The sequence below is a fragment of the Equus quagga genome, chromosome 2 (genome assembly GCF_021613505.1).
Source record: "Equus quagga isolate Etosha38 chromosome 2, UCLA_HA_Equagga_1.0, whole genome shotgun sequence".
NCBI classification, from domain to species: Eukaryota; Metazoa; Chordata; class Mammalia; order Perissodactyla; family Equidae; genus Equus; species Equus quagga.
This window is the reverse complement of record NC_060268.1, coordinates 15,139,516-15,158,270: the sequence shown is the minus strand read 5'-3', so window position 1 is coordinate 15,158,270 and position 18,755 is coordinate 15,139,516. Positions and strand designations below refer to the sequence as shown.

Genomic DNA, 18,755 nt, shown 5'->3' with positions numbered 1-18,755 from the left:
GGGGGCTTTGGGGAGAAGAAGGAAAATAAAAAGATTGGCAACAGTTGTTAGCTCAGGTGCCAATCTTTAAAAAAAAAGGATCTGATTTGCCCATTGCTTCATTGAGGCCAAATAGGTGAGCTAAGAAAACACACTGTTCTCTGATGGAGTCCCTGATCGTCATTAATGAGAATGGTTCAGAGCTTCCCAGTCTTTAGCAGTTAAGTCGACCAGGTCCCAGCCATCTCCGGCAGTTTATCCTCCAGCTTTTATTTGTCATAACTCATTCCTAAACACTGGAAATGTTGCCCTTGAGGCTTTCCTGTTCTTTTGTGGATAAAGAAAGAGCTGCCGTTGAGTCTTCACAAAAGTTGCCCATGAAATCCTTGAGTCATCCCTGTTTTGATTTTGGTTTGTGTTTTTGTATTCCTCTTGGTGGGGATAGCATGAAATTTTCAATTTGCACAAGGATTTAATCAACAGTAAATGTTTTGAATCAGATTAAAACACAAATACTTTAAGAGCTATGTATTTATTCTGTCCTGCTGGGTGCACTCATTTTATCTTGCTTCTGAAGGGCAATGCAAAGCCTTCAATGCTCTAATGAATTCCTTGCAACAGGCAGGTATGCTCATGGTTAATAGTGATGAATGTTTATCTTAGAAATCCTGGATTCTTCCTCAGAATTTGCCCTATTCTCCTTGACACATCAAAAATGGGAAATCATCTATGAGACTGTTTTATTTGTCTGTGTTTTCAGGACAGCACACTTACATAGTCATGAAGGCGATCAATAGAAGCAAGCCCAGGTCTTCCAAGAATCCTTAATTACACGTCTAAGAATGCATATGTATTCACATGTAATACTTGTGTTTCTGCAGTGTTCCCCCCACCCTTTTGAGCTGACATGTGCTAAGACTCTTTGAAAGCAGTAAAATCAAGAGTGTAACAGGCAAATGCACAATGAGTTGTTAAATGTGATGGCAAAATAAAAAATTTTTTAAAAGCTCCAGTCTGTATGATCAGTAAAAGAAGAAAAAAAAAAAAGACAGCCGGCAAACTGTCTATCATGTGATGAAATTTGACAGTTGGGATTATGGCTTTGATGGACCAGAACAGCTAATAGAAGAAGCTGACATTTTTGAAACCCTGCTAATTAAGGGTTCCTTCCTTAATATTAAAATAAAGTCTTTGTCTGGGTTTTATGGTTGGAGAATCAGGTGTTTTCATTAATATATGCCAGTCAGTCTTAATAAGCTTCGAGGGCAGAGGAAGTTATTATTGAGTGACCTTCTACAAAATAAGCATGTTGCTAAGGGCTCTAACCCTGCCCCGTTCAGACTGATGAATCTCATTTCCAATGCAAAAGCTTCACAAGAAATCCAAGTATTCTCTGTGCAATCACAGAAAATAATCCTGTGTCTCTTGTAATGTCCAGAATTGCCACTTACTACACTACTACTGTACAATGAATATTACAATACATATTATTTTTCTAGCACAATTGTCTACATTTCTGAATTGCCCAGAATAGAAAAACTTATTGTGAAGACACTTGTATTGAAAAGTCAGCTCATTTTAATACTTTTCAAATAGTCATCCACTCTGTTCATGAATTATAATGCTCAGAATACATCTGACAATACTGGCTTTGAAAAGGAGATATGTCTATATTATTACATATTCATTTTCAAATAGATTTCAAACAGATTTTAAACCATTCATTGAAATTCATTGAAATGATAAATTCACAGTTGGATTTTGATTGACTCTTAATCCAATTTTACTTTTGATAAGTTTTCACCCCTCTCTTCCCACCCACCCCAAAGCTTTCTCAACCAATATATTTTTTGTTCTTCTATTGGTTTTTAAAGCAAAACTGATGGGGTATGGTGAAACTTGAAGGTTTTGATAACTGTAAGTAAAGCTTGTCAAATGAATTGGTAAATTTTGTTCAAATCAGTGAAGCACCACACTGCAGGTGGTTTGTCTGGGTAACTTCCAATGTACAATGCTCCTCTTAAGGAAGTGGAGTTTATTATAAAGGGCTGTTGGTTCACAACCTGGAGGAAAACTTTGAAAGAGTCTTTTAGTCACTGGGCCATAACGCCATCTCTAGACAACATGGAAATGTATAGATAGCCAAAGTATTTGGTGTTGAGATAGATCAGACCTCTTGAGGTTTTGTGGTTGCCCAGCATTAAGAAGTTGCTCTTCATCTTGAGTTCTTTCTGCCTATCCTAGGAGAAGAAGTTGAGTAATAGGTCTGTTGCTGGATGCGTGGTCAGGTAAAAAGACGACAAACCTACTAAAGGCTCTTTGGAGAAGGAAGGTGCTAGATTAAGAATTACATAGGGCACACCATGGGTTTTGTGCTTACCCATGGGAAACAAAAGCTCATCCATCATAAACTGAGTTGATTTCAGTGTGCCAGATATGGGAACAAATGAGATGAAAATCTTGGATCTAGGGCTTCAGTATGTGGCTATTATTTCAGCCTTAGGTCTATGGGAGAAAACTGTCTTTGAGATATAGACTTGAGAAGAGAAACAAGATACATTTCCTATAAATGATTTATTGAAGCTGTTTTTCAATATTTTAAAAGAAAAAAAAAGGTTTAATGAACACTAGCATAGATCCATCTCCTTAGGGCCAAAATCAATCACCTAGTGTCATGGAGCCTCTACCTAATGACTTCCCAATGTCCTAGACTTAACCCAAGAGCAGTGTTAGCACACCCCCCCTGCCCTTGTAAACTCCAGCGTAGTTAGGACCCTCTGTGTCTTGGATTGCTCCCATCTTTTCATCAAAGCCACCTGTCCTTTCTTATTCTCTTCTCTGTGTGGAACCAGCATAGGAGTTGCCCTTCCAGATACTTTTGGTTTAGAACCGCCTCTGGACTCATCCACGTCAGAGCTACTCAAAGTCTACATCATGAACTAGCAGCATGCAGGAGCTTCCTAAAAATACAAAATCTCGGGCCCTACCCCACATCTTTGGAGGCAGAGTCTCCGGGAACTCATGACTCTGCATTTTAAGGAAATCCTCTTGGATCTTGAGAAATTTGACAGGGAATGATCCATAATACTCATATAACAAATGAATCATATACTATGTTGTGCTGTCATATATTTTTGTCACATCATTTAAATTTTTCTTTTCTTTTCTTTTCTTTTTGCTGAGGGAGATTCATCCTGAGCTAACATCTGTGCCAGACTTCCTCTATTTTGTATGTGGGTCACTTCCTCGGGATGGCCACCAACGAGTGGTGTAGGTCCACAAGTGGGAACAGAACCCAGGCTGCCAAAGGAGCGTGTGCTGAACTTAACCAGTAGGCCACGGGGCCACACCCATGTCATTTAATTTTTTAAGTGTTTATCACTCCAAAATGGATTGTAGGCTCCTTGGGGGCAGGTGCTGAGTTAGTTTCCAATTCAGTGTCTTGCAGAGCAAATGATCAAGAAATATTTGATTGATTAACGTCTTTTAATTAAATTATAGATTGAGTCTAGAAATTCAGTCCTTTTATTCTAAAGACATCCCTCTGTATCTCCTGTTTGATTCTCTTCCCTTTAATCTCATCTTCATGGTGTTCTCATACTTCATGTTCTTCTACTCCAAGGGTGCTGTGGTTCCAGAGCAGCACCGTCCAGTAGAAATAAATTATAAACCACATGTGTAATTTTAAATTTTCTAGTAGCCACATTTAAAAAAATAAAAACAAGTGAGATTAATTTTAATAATATGATGATATATTTAATCTATCCAAAATATTATTTTAACTTGTAGTCAATATAAAATATAAAGTATTTTGCATTCCTGTAATTTGTGTGCTAAGTCTGAAACCTCGTGTTATTTTACCCTTATAGCATATTCTAATTCAGACTAGTGGCCTTCCAAGTGTTCAGTATTCACACATGGCTGCCATATTGAACAGCACAGCTCAGAGAATGTTCGTGGATAAACTGCAGGGATAGCTGAAACCCGTGAAATAAAATGCCAAATTATATGTGTGTTATCAGAGCATTTTTCTAGTGAGCCAGACCATAGAATTTATCAGATTCCCAAAAGGGCTTCCTCCCCCCACCACCATCCAACTTCCCCACCGCCGCCTCCCGCAAACATCCAGAAAAACAGAGCACTGCGTTTAGCCTGTGGAATGCCTCCTTTCTTTGGACTCATTTTCTCTACTTGCCAGTTCTATTTACATTCCCTATTCTAACAAAACGAACTCACAGTCTGTTATTAAACAGTTGTGAATTTAACTTATTCCTTTAAAGTAGCACCTAGAGAGTGCTCAGGATATTGACTTGCTTCATAGAAAATAACCTCAAACGCTACCACAGTTGGTAGTTACAACAGCCAAAATAAAATAGAAGTTTATTAGACCTTTTTATTGTGGTAATTCACTAGGAATAAATTATACACTAGCCCTGTGGTGCCTACATGGCATTCAGGAAGCTCCCAAGATGTGCTAAAACATATCAACAGGGAAGGTTCTGAAAGGGTCAGTAATTGATCACAGCACAGAGAATTTTATTCCTCCTTGTTCTCTTCATTGGGTTATTAACTCCCAAATTAATTTCTTGACATGGGCTAACCACCCACCTTCTACAATGGCTAAAATATTTTTGTACACCTTGTGATTTTCTTGGATGAGATTTTTCAAGACCCCTCACAGTGACAAGGAGGAGGAGAACCAGATGTTTCAAATGTAGCAGCTCTAGCATTGACGTGATGCTCCAGTCAGAAACCAAGATATCAGTTGAGCAAGATCTTCCTTTTGTTTTGCTTTCTCTTAGACCTGAAGATCTCTGGAGATGTACAACCAAATTATCTTTGTTAAACCTTTCTGGTTTTGTTATTTTTTTGTTTTTCTCTCAACAGCATCACTTAAACATTGTGACTTAGTTCCTGGTGATGTTGCTATTCTTCCATCATAGAGTAGCCCCTTTAAAAACAATCAGAAATGATTAATTGTATTATTTATGTGCATGAAACGTATCCAAAGTTTTAGTCATATAAACCATATTGTTTTGCTGTGACTAGAATAAAATAAAATACCCTGTGTAACTTCCAAAAAACAATTAGAAGGTCCACCCCATAATTATTATTATTTTCCTTATCTATTTACCTTTCTTTAAAGTAAAAGGGCTATTTAGAATCAGGAAAAAATTTAAATTTCAATCGTAACTTACAAGCATTTACTGCTTTTCTTGTTCACATGACCAAAAGAAGGAAGAGGAAAAAAATTCACTATGAGAATAACAAAAACAACTAAAAATTGAAATATATTGATACTGAAGTCTGGCTATGCATAACATGTATCTCAATGTGTATCCAGATTTAAATGACAAATATTGAACCATGTAAAATTTGAGGATAATGGATTAACTATGCCAATATCAAGTATTTTATGTTGATTGGTCTCTTACCACCAAGGTAATGAAGAAGCTTTGAAAGTGACATCTTACTATTCATTTGATCTTCAGAGAAGGGAGATTAACTTTTAAGATCGTTAATGCTTCTTTCTTGGCATCATTTCACTTTTTACTGTGATATAACCTCCAACTGCATCCTTTTTTTTGCTTCTCCCCAGCACTGTGATAAGTGCTAAAAAGTTGGCCTTTCCTGGGGCTGGCCCGGTGGCTGAGTGGTTAAGTTTGCGTGCTCCGCTGCAGGTGGCCCGGTGTTTTGTTGGTTCGAATCCTAGGCGCGGACATGGCACTGCTCATCAAACCACGCTGAGGCAGTGTCCCACATGCCACAACTAGAAGGACCCACAATTAAGAATATACAACTATGTACTGGGGGGCTTTGGGGAGAAAAAGGAAAAAAATAAAATCTTTAAAAAAAATAAAATAAAAAAATTAAGTTGGCCTTTCCTGCCTATAGACACTTTAAAACTTCATAACTGTAGGAATCTTGTAGAGCAAGGTTTTAAAATTTCTTGATTTAGTCACTTTCACAAGTCCCTGGGCTCATTCTTGTGATGTCATGTCCCCTCAGCATGACAGCATTCTCCAGGTTCTTTTTTTAACCAGTGTCTCTTAATGAAAGGAAAAGGATACTGACATATTAAAAGTTTTCTAAAGCCACTGCTTCCATAATGTGGGGTGATGGAGAAGTACCTGATCCACGATTACAAGAAGAAATGAAATGCAGCATATAATTTATTTCTTACTCAGAAAAAAATGGGGGAGACTTCAAAATCGGGATCTGTTTTATACACAGACTATTTCTAGAAGTATTTTAAATATGCTCAGTTGGAGTCTGAGTCGCTATAATGATCCATCTAACACTTTTGAATGTTTAGCAATCAGAGTTGATCAATTCAACTAGAGTCGTGCGTCACTTAACGACAGGGATGTATTCTGAGAACTGCATCATTAGGCAATTTCGTCATTGTGTGAACATGATAGGGTGTACTTACACAAACCTAGATGGTATAGCCTCCTACACACCTAGGCTATATGGCACTAATCTTATGGGACCACCATCATATATGCAGTCGACTGAAACGTCATTATCCCAATACATGACTATATTGGGCATGATGGTCACAAAGGCAGGCCGAGTGTTCCAAATAAGTGTTTAAGTTTGAATCAGTATCTGCAATTTGTTCTTTATTTCCTCTTTTGTTCCATTTCTCCAACAGTCTGCCTTTTCCTTTTTCCTCTCTGAGAACTAGGAAATCCACCGGAATTATCTTCTGACACTTCTTAATCAAAGTTCAGAGCTGATCATGCGCTATTCTCTTTGGATACTGTGGTTGCAAATTCTCAAGTTGGGCGTCCCAGGGGTTATAGAAAAGTATATAAAAAAACAAAAGCAGTACTTGGCCTCACTGATTCCCAAAGGAGTTGAAATGTTTATTTCTGAAGATAAAATAAACACATGATATGGTATCTTTTAGCTCAGATTCTTCTAAGGGAAGGCTTTGTTAGCACATCTGTAAGAAGAGAGTGGATTCGTTTTCTTATTTGATGACATTGAAGGATTTTTCATTCTACCTCATCGTTCTGATATAGAACCTTTCTTTCTTCTTGTTCTACTAATTTATACACGAATTTCTGTAACAGACCCAATGCTTTTATGTGTTTTTCTTCAGATAAGTCAGCAAATACATAGAATGAGACAGAGCAGTAAAGAACATCAAGTTTCTGTCAAAACAGTTCATAAATATTCAGTAGAGTTCTGCAGTACGTCGGAAGGTATGAAGATGGCATTAAGATACCAGTAAATCCAAAGAAAACCTATGCTAATCAAGCTATCACATCTTATTATATTTTATTCTTTTATCACTTTATTATCCCTCAATAATATAAACGTGACCCCAAAAAAACTACAAATCCTAACCTGCCATGGTGAGACAGAATTGCCAGCTTATCCTGGGTCAGGATTTTCTAACCAGGATGTCAGGGGCTCACAGTGGATCTGAAAGTCTAACATGGGAGTTAGGTTTCCAAACCTCTTGCCACTAACATAGTCCTCTCTAGCCATGACCTTGTATCCAAATATTGCTGACACCCACTGTGGGAGTGGGACCTGGCTGCAAAAGACTCCCAAAAAGGGCTTAATCAACCCCACCTCCTGTTCTCTCAGTATTAGTGCCCTCAAGAAATTTTTAAAAAAATCAGAGTTTGGCGTGTTCCATTTTGGCGGGCCAGGTTCACGGGTTCAGATCCCGGGCATGGTCCTATACCACTGGTCAGCCATGGTGTGGCAGCAGCCCACATGTAAAACGGGGGAAGAATTGGCAACAGAAATTAGCTCAGGGCTAGTCTTCCTCTGCAAAAAACAAAAAGAAACTTACAAAAGGTTTAGGAAATTCTACCTTAAATGGCAGTTCTTGAGTGACCTTTTTTACAGGATCAAAGTGAACTTTATGTTATGCCTAAGACTGACATAATTTTAAAGAAAGAAAGAAATGGGTTTTATGGTCTTTCTTTACAAAATTATCTTCTTAAGGTGTTCCGATATCGAGATGACTAGCTGCCTGTTCCTCACTTGTACCAAACCCTTTCCATCAAAAAAGCACTAAATTCAATGATTTGCGCTGTTAGTACGTTGCTGTAGTTAAAAAGTATTTGCTCACCCCAGGGGGCCAGGCAAAGGCTATTGACATGCTCGCTTGATGTATGAAAAGACAAATTAGTCTTCCATCCTATCTAACAGCAGGGTACAATGACCTGACATGGAAAAGTCAACTCAAACCACTGTGTAATATATTTACATTTTTTTTTCCAGGAAACTTCGGAGTTACCAAATCAACTGTGTCTAGTGTGCAAATTACATGCCAGCTAACAGATGTGAAATAAATTTGAGGAAGGTTGTGTGGTTTAGCTTGACTGTGCAGGATGCACTCGTGGCCATGGTTCGTCCTGGAGGAATCTATGGTAGCATTCAGTCGGGAGAGGCAGAGAGAAAGGAGATGAAACAAAAGGCTGTTTCTGGATATGACTGCTTGTTACTCATTGCCATCTCCTGCCCCTTGTACGTGCTGAGCTGTTTTCTAATGGACTAAGTGATGTGAGAGAGGAATGTCTCTTTTAGAACACTCAGCTGGAGTAAAGGTGACTGAGTGAGCAAGGATGGACACAGTGTGGCCTACTCTTCCTTCTTGTGCTAGGAAGACAATTCAGGGTCCCATGGGTCTGTTTCTTGAGTTTAATAAACAGAATATGTTTGTTTTTGGTTTTTTACTACCGTATAAAGTAATTGAATTTCCTATAAAATGAAGAGGTTCTCACATTTGCTTTATAACACCATTTGCACTAATGAGAACACAGTATTAGGGAGGAGAAAAGTTTAGACCTTTTCATTATGTAGATCACAATTAAGGATTGCGTATAGAACCAGTGATCAATGGAAAATGAAATTTCTCTAAATTTCTCCTGTTGGTGATTTGAAGGAGTAGTTAAGAAATAATTTTTATGAAACTATCTGAAAATTCAGATAATGAACTAACCAACTAACCACTGTTCTGTTATAGATTGGAGAAAAAGGCAGTTATAAAAGATGGCCATATTATCTTAACGAGTTCCTTAAAACTTGCTCTTTCCCAGCGTTTATACAATGCCATCCTCAGTTAAACTCCATTGGCTTCTAGAGAAGACAGTTTAGGCCTCAATGCACATGACAAATACTTATTGGACATGAATATATTATGGTGCTGTATTGTAACTCATTTTACAGAGTAAATAATGTTATAATAATAATGCCATAAATAATATAACAGAACCATCCTAAACTTGTCCAAATCAAGCACAGACAAAGCAAATTTTTTTCAGGCCTAAATATCCATCTTTTATTCATTCAGCAAACATTTGTGATAGACGTAGTATGTACAAGACGCTAGTCCTAGTTCTCAGTGGGCAAAAGTTTTGGAAGAGTTGGTAACTGGGGATTTGAGGGTGCCTGATTGACTATAGTAATAGGGGACTAGAGCTCTATTTATTTTTCCTGCTTCAAGTTCACATGAAGTAATGTCTGCCCGTCAAGTAAAAGATCCCCAGTCTCGGTTTCTGCAGTCTATTTTGAGGCCCAGAATTTAGGAGCAGGTGAGTTCTGAGTCTGTCTTACCCCGTCAGTCTTCATAAGAGAAAAAACTAATCAGACAAGGGTTTCATGAGAAAAGTGGTCAACTGAGCGTTAGCCAGCTGGGCTCGCAGCCCTGCTTCTACCCTAAACACCTGGCTAAACTTGAACAAGCATTTAACCTCTCAAAGTGTGTCAAGTTTTCACCTATTAAATAAGGGGGTATTAATGGATGGTTTTTAAGGTCTCCTCCAGCTCTAAAATCTGATTAAGTGAAGTGAAAACAGTAGGAAAAACATTGAAAGTGATAGATAAATGTGAGATGTGACGCTGAGGATGACAAGGACAATGACAACTCAACGTCTGTATATAAGTAGACCTCCATATACCCCATGTCTATTTCAGTTTAGTACACCTGTTTTAGTGCCTCTTTGGGCCCCAGAGTCCAATGGCAAAGCATCGTTAGGCCAGGGGATGACCAGGCTGCCTGCCCCCAGCCTTCTCCCTCCATGGTGCTCGGTGTTGTCTCCTGAATAAAAGTGAAGCCGGAGGCTAGGGGAGCTCAGAGGGCTCTGCTCAGCCTCTCTGACTGCAAATGTGCTACCCAAGAGGCGGCAGGTTGAGTCAAGAAGACTTTAAACCAAATATTGGCCTTTTCTAGTCCTCGGATTCCTCTTCCGTAAAATTGGGATCATCAGACCAGTTCAAAAGACCATTATGAGGATTAACTAAAGAAAAGTATGAAAAGTACTTGTACATAGGAGTAGGCAGCTGCTAATATTGTTGTAGTTGAGGCTCAAAGCATGTCACTTCTGCTACACACCCTGCAGATCAAAGTGATGCCCCACAGTGACCATGCAGACCCCAGGAACTCCTCACCAAGCTTCCCCAGGAACATCCATGTCCGTGTGTCATCCGTGCTCATCCAGCAAACAGCAGCAACAACAGCAGGCGTTTTCTAGTGCTTATTTCTCACAGTGATTTCCTCTGCATGGTTTCATTGGATTTTCAAAATTAGGCTGTGAGGCAGGTAGAGCAACTCTTGTTTTCGTCCCAGCTCTCAGGCCGCTGCCTTACACCTGCCCGGGGAATGACACTCGAGGGGGTGCCATCCACGGGGGAATGCAGTGTGAGTACCCCCACCCCCACAGTCCCACAGAGCCGCGGTACTGCCACTTTCAGAATAGGAAACTGAAGCCCAGAGGTTAAATGAATTGTCGACTTCCTCATATTCACTAATCCCCAAACAAAATAACCATCAAGAAATATTAAAACACACATTTTATTAGTTTCATTTAATTTCTTAATTGCTCAAAGTCAGTTTACCCATTTATTGCTGTGTGAAATGCTTAGAGGCAAGGCGCACATTAAAGGGATTATTTCCATGTAATCCCTCCCTCCCAGAGGGTAGGAACTGATCACTTATGAATCCTGATTTACGCTCTGTAACAATATCAAGTGGAGGAAATAGTTATTGTAAAATGATAGAGCCAGTAGTCGGGTAATACAGGAGGAGAGTGTAATTTAATAGCAAAGAGAAAGTACCTCATTTTCGGTAAAAGTTATGCGAGCCTTTTTCAGGAATAGCTATTAACCAAACTGAATTTAGCCTCCCATTTTTCTGGCTATACCTCTGCTAATTGATAGATGTTGAAGATGTGTAGGCTGTTAAGATTTTAATCAAACAGTGTCTGGGAGTAGATGTGATCATTTTGCCGGGACTTGGAGTTCTGGGGATAATAATTGCTCTGGGTATTACACGCTCTGTGACAGCTCGCCTTCCGCCAGCCTTCCTTCTTGGCAACAAAAAGAGTGCAGGAACTCAGTGGAATTTGGAGGGGTGCTGCAAATTACACAGGAAAGGGAGATGAGGCTAGAAGCGGGTCCAGGTAAATATCCCCCAAGAAACTTGTGACAGCCTGAACTTCTGGCAATTTCCATGGTACATCATACCTGGCCTGAGACCATTAAACTCCAGAGGAGTGGGAAACCCATTAGTGACCCAGGAAAGAGCTTTTTCTTGTTCTGTTGCTGATACATCTCTCCCTGTCGCAGTACCTATAACCCAACTACATTATTTTAGGAGCGTTGTTACTATTCTTGGAAGGAATGAAGAGTTATAGCATCAGAAGAGAACAGAGGTAAATCCAGTCCTTACCAGCAAGTTCTGCCCCCTCAGACAGCACCCAACCCAGAGAGGGGCCACGCCTGACAGCACTGGAAGGGGCAGTGCCTCCATTTCAGGCCCACCCTCCTCTGATATCTGAGATTCATTCTCTACCTTTAGAGTCAGCCTAATACAAAGAGTATACAAAATAAAACATTTTTTTAAAAGCCCTCAAGGAGATTTGTACCATGTATTTTATTAGACTGAAGGCAAAACAAGCTGATACCAGCAGAAAAAAAAAATGGCTGCTTCAGACCCCAGCTGACCTCTTTTGCATGGAAAATTCTCCATATGATTACAGAGCTAATGAGTAATATTTAATGAAAACATTATGCCTTTGCATATATTTGTAAGCAGCACTTCTTCCATTTAAATTTACATAGAAATAAGCTGATACATATAAATCTGTGTATTTTAAGGAAAATACTCATCCACTATCTCTGGCTGTTTCTATACAGAGACCAAACTTCTCAATAAGAAAACTGTAGAATTCAGTCAATCATCCGGTTGACACCAAACATGCAAGTATCTGATGATGCGTGGATCAAACAGCAGAATGCCAGGCAGACTCCTGCACATTTCACAGAATGTTTTGGCTTTATGCAAACAACACTATATGAGAAAAAACTGGGCTAAACAATTGCTAAATAAATGCATGTGAAAAAAATCATTCAACTTCAAGAATCCCTAAGCATTTGAGGATAGAGACTTAGAACAAAGACTGTTTCTGGGGCTGCATATATTTCCTTTTCTGATGAGAACCTGAATCACAGTGGTGCTCCATTTGAAAACGGAAAAGCCTGTGACACCTTTCTCTCCCACCCTTTCTTTTCCCCTCTAGGTGGAGCTGACAGGCAGCAGTGTCTTTGACTATGTCCACCCTGGGGACCACGTGGAGATGGCAGAGCAGCTGGGCATGAAGCTCCCGCCTGGGCGGGGTCTCCTCTCACAAGGAACCGCTGAGGACGGAGCCAGCTCAGCGTCTTCCTCCTCCCAGTCCGAGACACCCGAGCCAGGTGGGAATTGCAATCCCAATGCATAGGTTGGTGAGCAGGACCTTTGCCAATGATTGCACTCAAGTCACTAGTGTGAAGAGACTATAAATAGGTTTAATGGTATTTAACAATTCCATGCAGCTTTCTGTCCCGTGCAGTAATTACATAAGGAAGATATTCGAAAATAAGGAGACATTTTAATAAGTATAATCCAGACATCTAATTTCAGTTGAACAATACATATGGAAGGTACTAGTTCCTTTAGTTTCCCTTTCACATTACTGGAGGGAAAAGGTTCAGATTTGGAAAGCCCTCTTCCTTTTATTTTTACCATGGACTAAATCTAATGAATTTATTTATTATTCAGCAAAATCTATGGCAAAGGCTTCTTGAATATTAGCTTGTGGAGAATTAAAAGTATCACGGACTTGGAGAAATGTTGGTTTCTTTTTTTTTTTAAGCATCAGAAGGTACTTGAAAGATGTGAACAGATAAATTAAGGCTAAAAAGAAAACAGAAATGGCTACATTTTAAACTGCCTTTCCACCCTCAGTATTTAATTAGATCAATTGTATAGAGGAATGAACAGAGGTGACATTCCTCATTGGGATTCCTTCCAGGACTCTTATAGACTTTGCATTCAGAATGTTCCCATTTTCATTGTGTTGTACTGATGATAATTTAAGTATTAGGGGAAAATCCATTTATAAATTAAACAAAATGACTTGATATCCATCAGTCCCCTAGTTCATCAAGCTGTTCAAACACGGGGAAGATTGGCTGGTCGGCCTGGGTCTTCCGAGAGCGCTGGTAATTAGATCTGCGAAGGATTTATTCTGTGCTGATTGGGGCTTTAAATTAATTGAAGTTCCACATTTGTGGTTTTGTCCTTTTTGTACTTTTTTAGAGGAGATATTTCATATTCTTGTGTGGTGGAGTGCTTGGCCAAGCAGCAGTGGTTTAAATGTTAATTTTTCTCATGAGAAGTTTAAGATTTTTAATGAATCAAGGCCTGATTTGAAGTGCAAAGTTTTATTTGCTTACTTGGAAAATTATTTTTGCACTCTTTAAAGATGGTTGTACTTTACTTGAGATGTTGTTTTAAAACAGATTTGCAACACAGAAGCATTTTATAGAAGGAAAAATGGAAAAAGCTATTTTAAGATTAATATTAAAATAACTCTACATACTTCCAAGACAATACTTTGATTTGACCTGTTTAGAAATACTCACAATGTGTTTGCTCACACGGAAGGGAAAAAACACATTTGCCTCTTGGGGAAATATTTTAATGGAATTCCATCTAAAACCAATCCATCTTTCCTCATTTAGGTTGACTGCAGCTTCTAGGGCATTATTCTCTAGCATTGGTGAGCATCCTTCTCCAATGAGCCCGATGCATGAGAAAAGGGAGTATTTAAGACTACTCTTTACCATTTACAAATGAAAATAATTTCGTTCCGGGTAGGGAGGTCATATGTTGTTATATCATATCTCACTGACTCTACTGAATGGATGTGTCGGTGAGATCACTGGAACTCCTTTTAGTCATTAGAACGTTCATGTCTGGTCATTTTGGGCAAGCAGCACATGAAAACAGTTTTCTCTCTTTCATTCTGGAGTTGGATTGGGGAGCCTGGCTTGCTCACAACTCTTTAACACTCAGTGTGTAAGAATTCAAGTTTCTAAACCTTTTTATGAACTAAGGCCTTGGAAAAGTGAACTTTGTTTCCCTGACTCACAAACTCTCAAGTTTAGAAGGATCTTCAGCGATCCTTGAATCCAACCTCCAACCTATGCCGCCATCCCGCTACAGCAAAACCAACAGAGAACCTTCCATTCTCTGCTGGAACCTGCCCCTGATAGGAAGCTCACCAGCTTACAAGGCTGCCCACTCCATCAGTAAGCAGCTCTAATGGAAAGTTATTCCTAAATATGGAGCCAAAATCTACTTTGCTGCAACTTCTCCCCACTGCTCCAAGGTCTGCCCTCTGGAACCATGTTTCACATTTACTCCTTCCTCCCCATCAGTCTCTCAAATACATGAAGTCAGAGATACCAAATCCTGCCTTCCTTCTCCTTTCCAGGTTGAATGGCCCTGATTCCACAGCAGTTGTTCAATGGCATGTTCCTAAGCCCCTCACCACCCTAGTCGCCCTCCCCCTGGCTGTCCTTCAGTTTGTTGGTGACCCTCTAAAAATGTGGTTCTGAGCATAGCCCTCTAGATGTATTCTGACTAGTACAAAGCTGAGGGACTGTCACCTTTCTTAGTCGAGGCTACTATACTTCTGTTAATGCACCCTAAGGTTGAATTCAGTCCTCCTGATGGCCAGGTGACACTGTTGATTCATACTGAGCTTGACGTCTCCTGAAACACATGTTAAGGGTGACTTGTCACTTGGAAGAGACTTTGGGAGAAAAAAGAATCCATAGCGTCTAAATCAGTTCTGCTAAGATATCCTAAGCTAGAGTCAAAATCAAACTAATTTAAGACTCAGTATAGGAATTACGCTAAGTCCCATGCCTTCTGTGAAGCACCAGTATGCATGAAACAACTCTGGGTACACTGTTAGAACTCAGTTCTCACTTAGCATCCTTTAATTCTGCATATTAGGAGAGTAACATATCTTCTCTGTTACCGTCCATCTTTGCTTTAAAGTTACTCTGTCATTTAACAATGAGATGTGATTGAAAATTTACTTGGGTTTCTTCCCCCTGCCTCCCAGCCTTCCTTGAGCCACCCTAACTAGTAAAATTGAAAACTCTTTCTACCTTCCTTAACGACTCGGGCTCATTAGCGACAGTTGCGTAAGAAGGGTTTCTCTTCCTTGGTGGTGAGTGTCTCTTACTTTACAGAATGTCAGACTGTCTTTGCCCTAAAAGTCTGTAGTCTGGGTTATTTTCAGTCTTTGGCTTAAGAAGGCATTTAGATTGTCTGCTCAGATTCTGAAAAGCAGTGTGTAGGGTGCTACCTTTAACTTAATATCTCCACTCCTGCAGATCATGGCTCCAAGGGAATTACTTTACAAGTTCATGTCAGGCACTACATCCCAAAGCCGCTTATGTTTCTTAAAAGCTGAAAGAATTTTAACGAGATTTCCTAATTCTTAATAACATGAAGGAATAGTTTTGAAGACTGTTGTTCGTTGCATCACAATCTTTTAAACTCTGATAAAACACAGATTCTTTTTTAAATAGTAGTGTAAATTGGTTGGTAAAGGGATATCAATGTGTGGTGATTGTGAAAATGGAAAGGACTAGTAGGTATGGAATTTCTCAGAAGCCCTGATGTGTTCAGTGTAGCATTACTAAGTGACTGCACTCTAAATAACATTTGGCATTACAATAAAAGGAAATAAGTGACTCAACCAGCCTAAGAGGCAGTGATATTGTGCCGTCATAGGAATTCTGTTTCTTTGAAGCGCCAGCCCTGTGACTATCTTGTCTTGAACCAGTCTCAAAATAATGAGAAAAAAAAATCGGTTGACAGCAAATCCCCCAAAATATTTTATGTGTATGCACATTTATTAATAGTTCAGTAAATATGATATTTCTTTTAGAGAAATCTTAAGGCAGGCATAAGACAATAAATGGGTGGCCTTGTTTAAAAAGTTATAAAGTTCTGGAGCGCCTATGTAGGGGTTGAGGCAAACATTTTGGGAGAGACTGCTCTGTGCTGTCCTGCAGGCTCCTGCAGTGTGAGGAGCAGAGAACCTCTGGAACATGACGTGTGGATGCTTCATTTTCTGTTTGTAATCCACTTGTGTCTTTTCATTACTCTTAATAATTCTGTAATCTTGGGATTATGAGTGCTATCCTCTTTTTTTAATAAATTTCAGTGTCACATCTTTTAAATGCTTAATAAACAGGAAAGCAACTCTTTCCAGAAATCCTGGAGGAACTTGAAAAACAATCTCCCTATTTTGAAAACAAAGAATAATATTCCTTCAGTTAGGTCATCAAATTGTTCTGTTTTCTTTGCTCCTTCTTATTATTAAAACAGCTGGATTTTTTCCAATTATAAAATTCACACTCATTATGAAAGGTTCAGAGAATAAAGACGACTAACCAACATCCCACTACCCCAAAATTACCACTGTTCATGTATATACAATAGGTATCCTTCCAGATTTTGTTTCTGTATATGTGTATACATACATAGGTATGTCATGGGGTTTTTTGTTTGTTTGTTTGACTAAAATAAGACCATAACATACAGACCTGTTCTGGTAGCCTGCTTTTTCACTTAACCTCACAGGCAGCTTTCCTTGTCATGTTTCTCGCTTTAATGTAAAATTTCCTTTCTGTCTCCAGTGGTTTGTTTCCCACTAGCTAACAATCAGCTCCCAGCTGTAGGACCACTGCCGGGAGTAACATACCTGGGTCTTGCTTAGGAGAGAATTCGGCCGGGACAAGAGGTTCTTACAGCCTGCTGAATGGGTGCGAGCGCATAGAGGGCGAAATCAATACTGCACCAGGATTTAGACAATTTAGCAAACTGTATGAGACAGTACTTTTGGTGAAAAATAACTACAGCAGCATGATTAACCATTGGTTGTCAAAAATACAGGTTATTGTGTTTTGTCTGAAGTTTCAGGCAGATCTAGCCTGTTACAGAGGGTTAAGATAATCATTGTAGTCATATGATCTTTATGCTATTACGCCTACTCTGTGTCCTGAATCTTTTAAAGGCAAGCAAAATTGAAGCAGGAGAATCTTTGCCTGCATGGAAATAATCTGCATTTTTCTACGTATGCCTCTGTGCTGGGGTACATTTGATCAGCTCCTGATTCTACAGGAACTCAATTCCTCTGAATTTATTAGGTGATTTTCATAATAAGTGATATAATTAGAGGAACAAATGTTTAGGAATAGCAATAAAGAATGTAAAAATTTATCTGAGGATCAGATCAATATTTTCTTTTGAAAACTACTTAGATATGAGATACACTTGTACTTTTATGGGTGAATCATTTACTAGCATATGGGGGGGGTCTTTGATTTCTTTTTTTTCTTTTTTTGTATTGGTTCAAGTTTCCTATCGATGAACTGAATTGAGAAGTCAGGCACGGGAAACCATCTGAGTCACCCCACATCCAACCTCGGTCCCCAGACAATGTGACTGTATCTACAGCACTTTCTGCTGTACTGCAAATGTCAAACAGAAGGTGTAATGGATTTAATATTAGCGCTGGCCAAGGTGTTGAGGGAGCTGTTAATAATGTCACTCCAGTTATTGATCTGAAGCCTTTAAAAATCAAAGAAAAGTGAGAGATCCCCTACTGGGGAAAGGCACACAGTGACTGGTTTTTATTGCCAATATATTTCTACATATAGAGTGGCAACTTTCTGGAATTATGTTATCACCATTAATCTCTGTGAGGTTTTTGGAGCCATTATATGGTAAGATAATATCATAGAGACTGTTTCGCATGCTAATGTTAAAAAGTCAGGCCAAGTTCTTTTAGAGATAAATAGAGCTTGATAATTTGCGTGATCACTACAACAGTCATACAAGTCGTCAAATGATTGGAGGTTTATTAGCACTAGATGTATTCGTGACAACAATGTTGGATCCCCCAGAAGTGTGAAATACAAACAGTATGGTCACTAGCATGAGGTATGCTCCACGTCTGCCTTTCTAAACTCTGGATACAAACCAAGCAGTGAGTCCCTTAAGATAAAAAAGAATTTTGTTTTTACAGTTCTTGTACCTTTTCAGGAAACTGCTAATCCTTCGAGCTGACTGGCGGTTTGTATGCAGTGAAATTCCTGCTTTCCATAGTCTCCAACTAATAAAAGAAATTAAAATGTATAATTTATGTTGAATGTTTATCAAACAGTAAACACACATTTAGTTCCTTTCCGTATTCATACAATATAAGCAAAGATAAATTCATCAGCTATGTACCAGGGTTATCTCTGATGGATTGAATATGAAATCCATCTCCACTGTAGCTGTAGCAATGGTCCAAACTAGTTCACGATTACCCCAGACTGGCCTGCCTCCTGTTAACACCCATGTGCACATGTATGTGTCAAATCTAATAGTCAGAAAGCAGCATAACAAAAAC

The 18,755-nt window shown here is 39.1% G+C and overlaps 1 protein-coding gene across 1 annotated transcript in view; it reads left to right on the top strand.

The window, feature by feature from the left end:
- NPAS3 (neuronal PAS domain protein 3) overlaps positions 1 to 18,755 on the top strand; it is a 718,494-nt gene that overhangs the window by 580,294 nt on the left and 119,445 nt on the right. Inside the window, exon 5 of the mRNA XM_046654357.1 lies at positions 12,528 to 12,702. Coding sequence (XP_046510313.1) covers positions 12,528 to 12,702 — 175 coding nt within the window. The remainder of the gene's footprint in view (positions 1 to 12,527; positions 12,703 to 18,755) is intronic.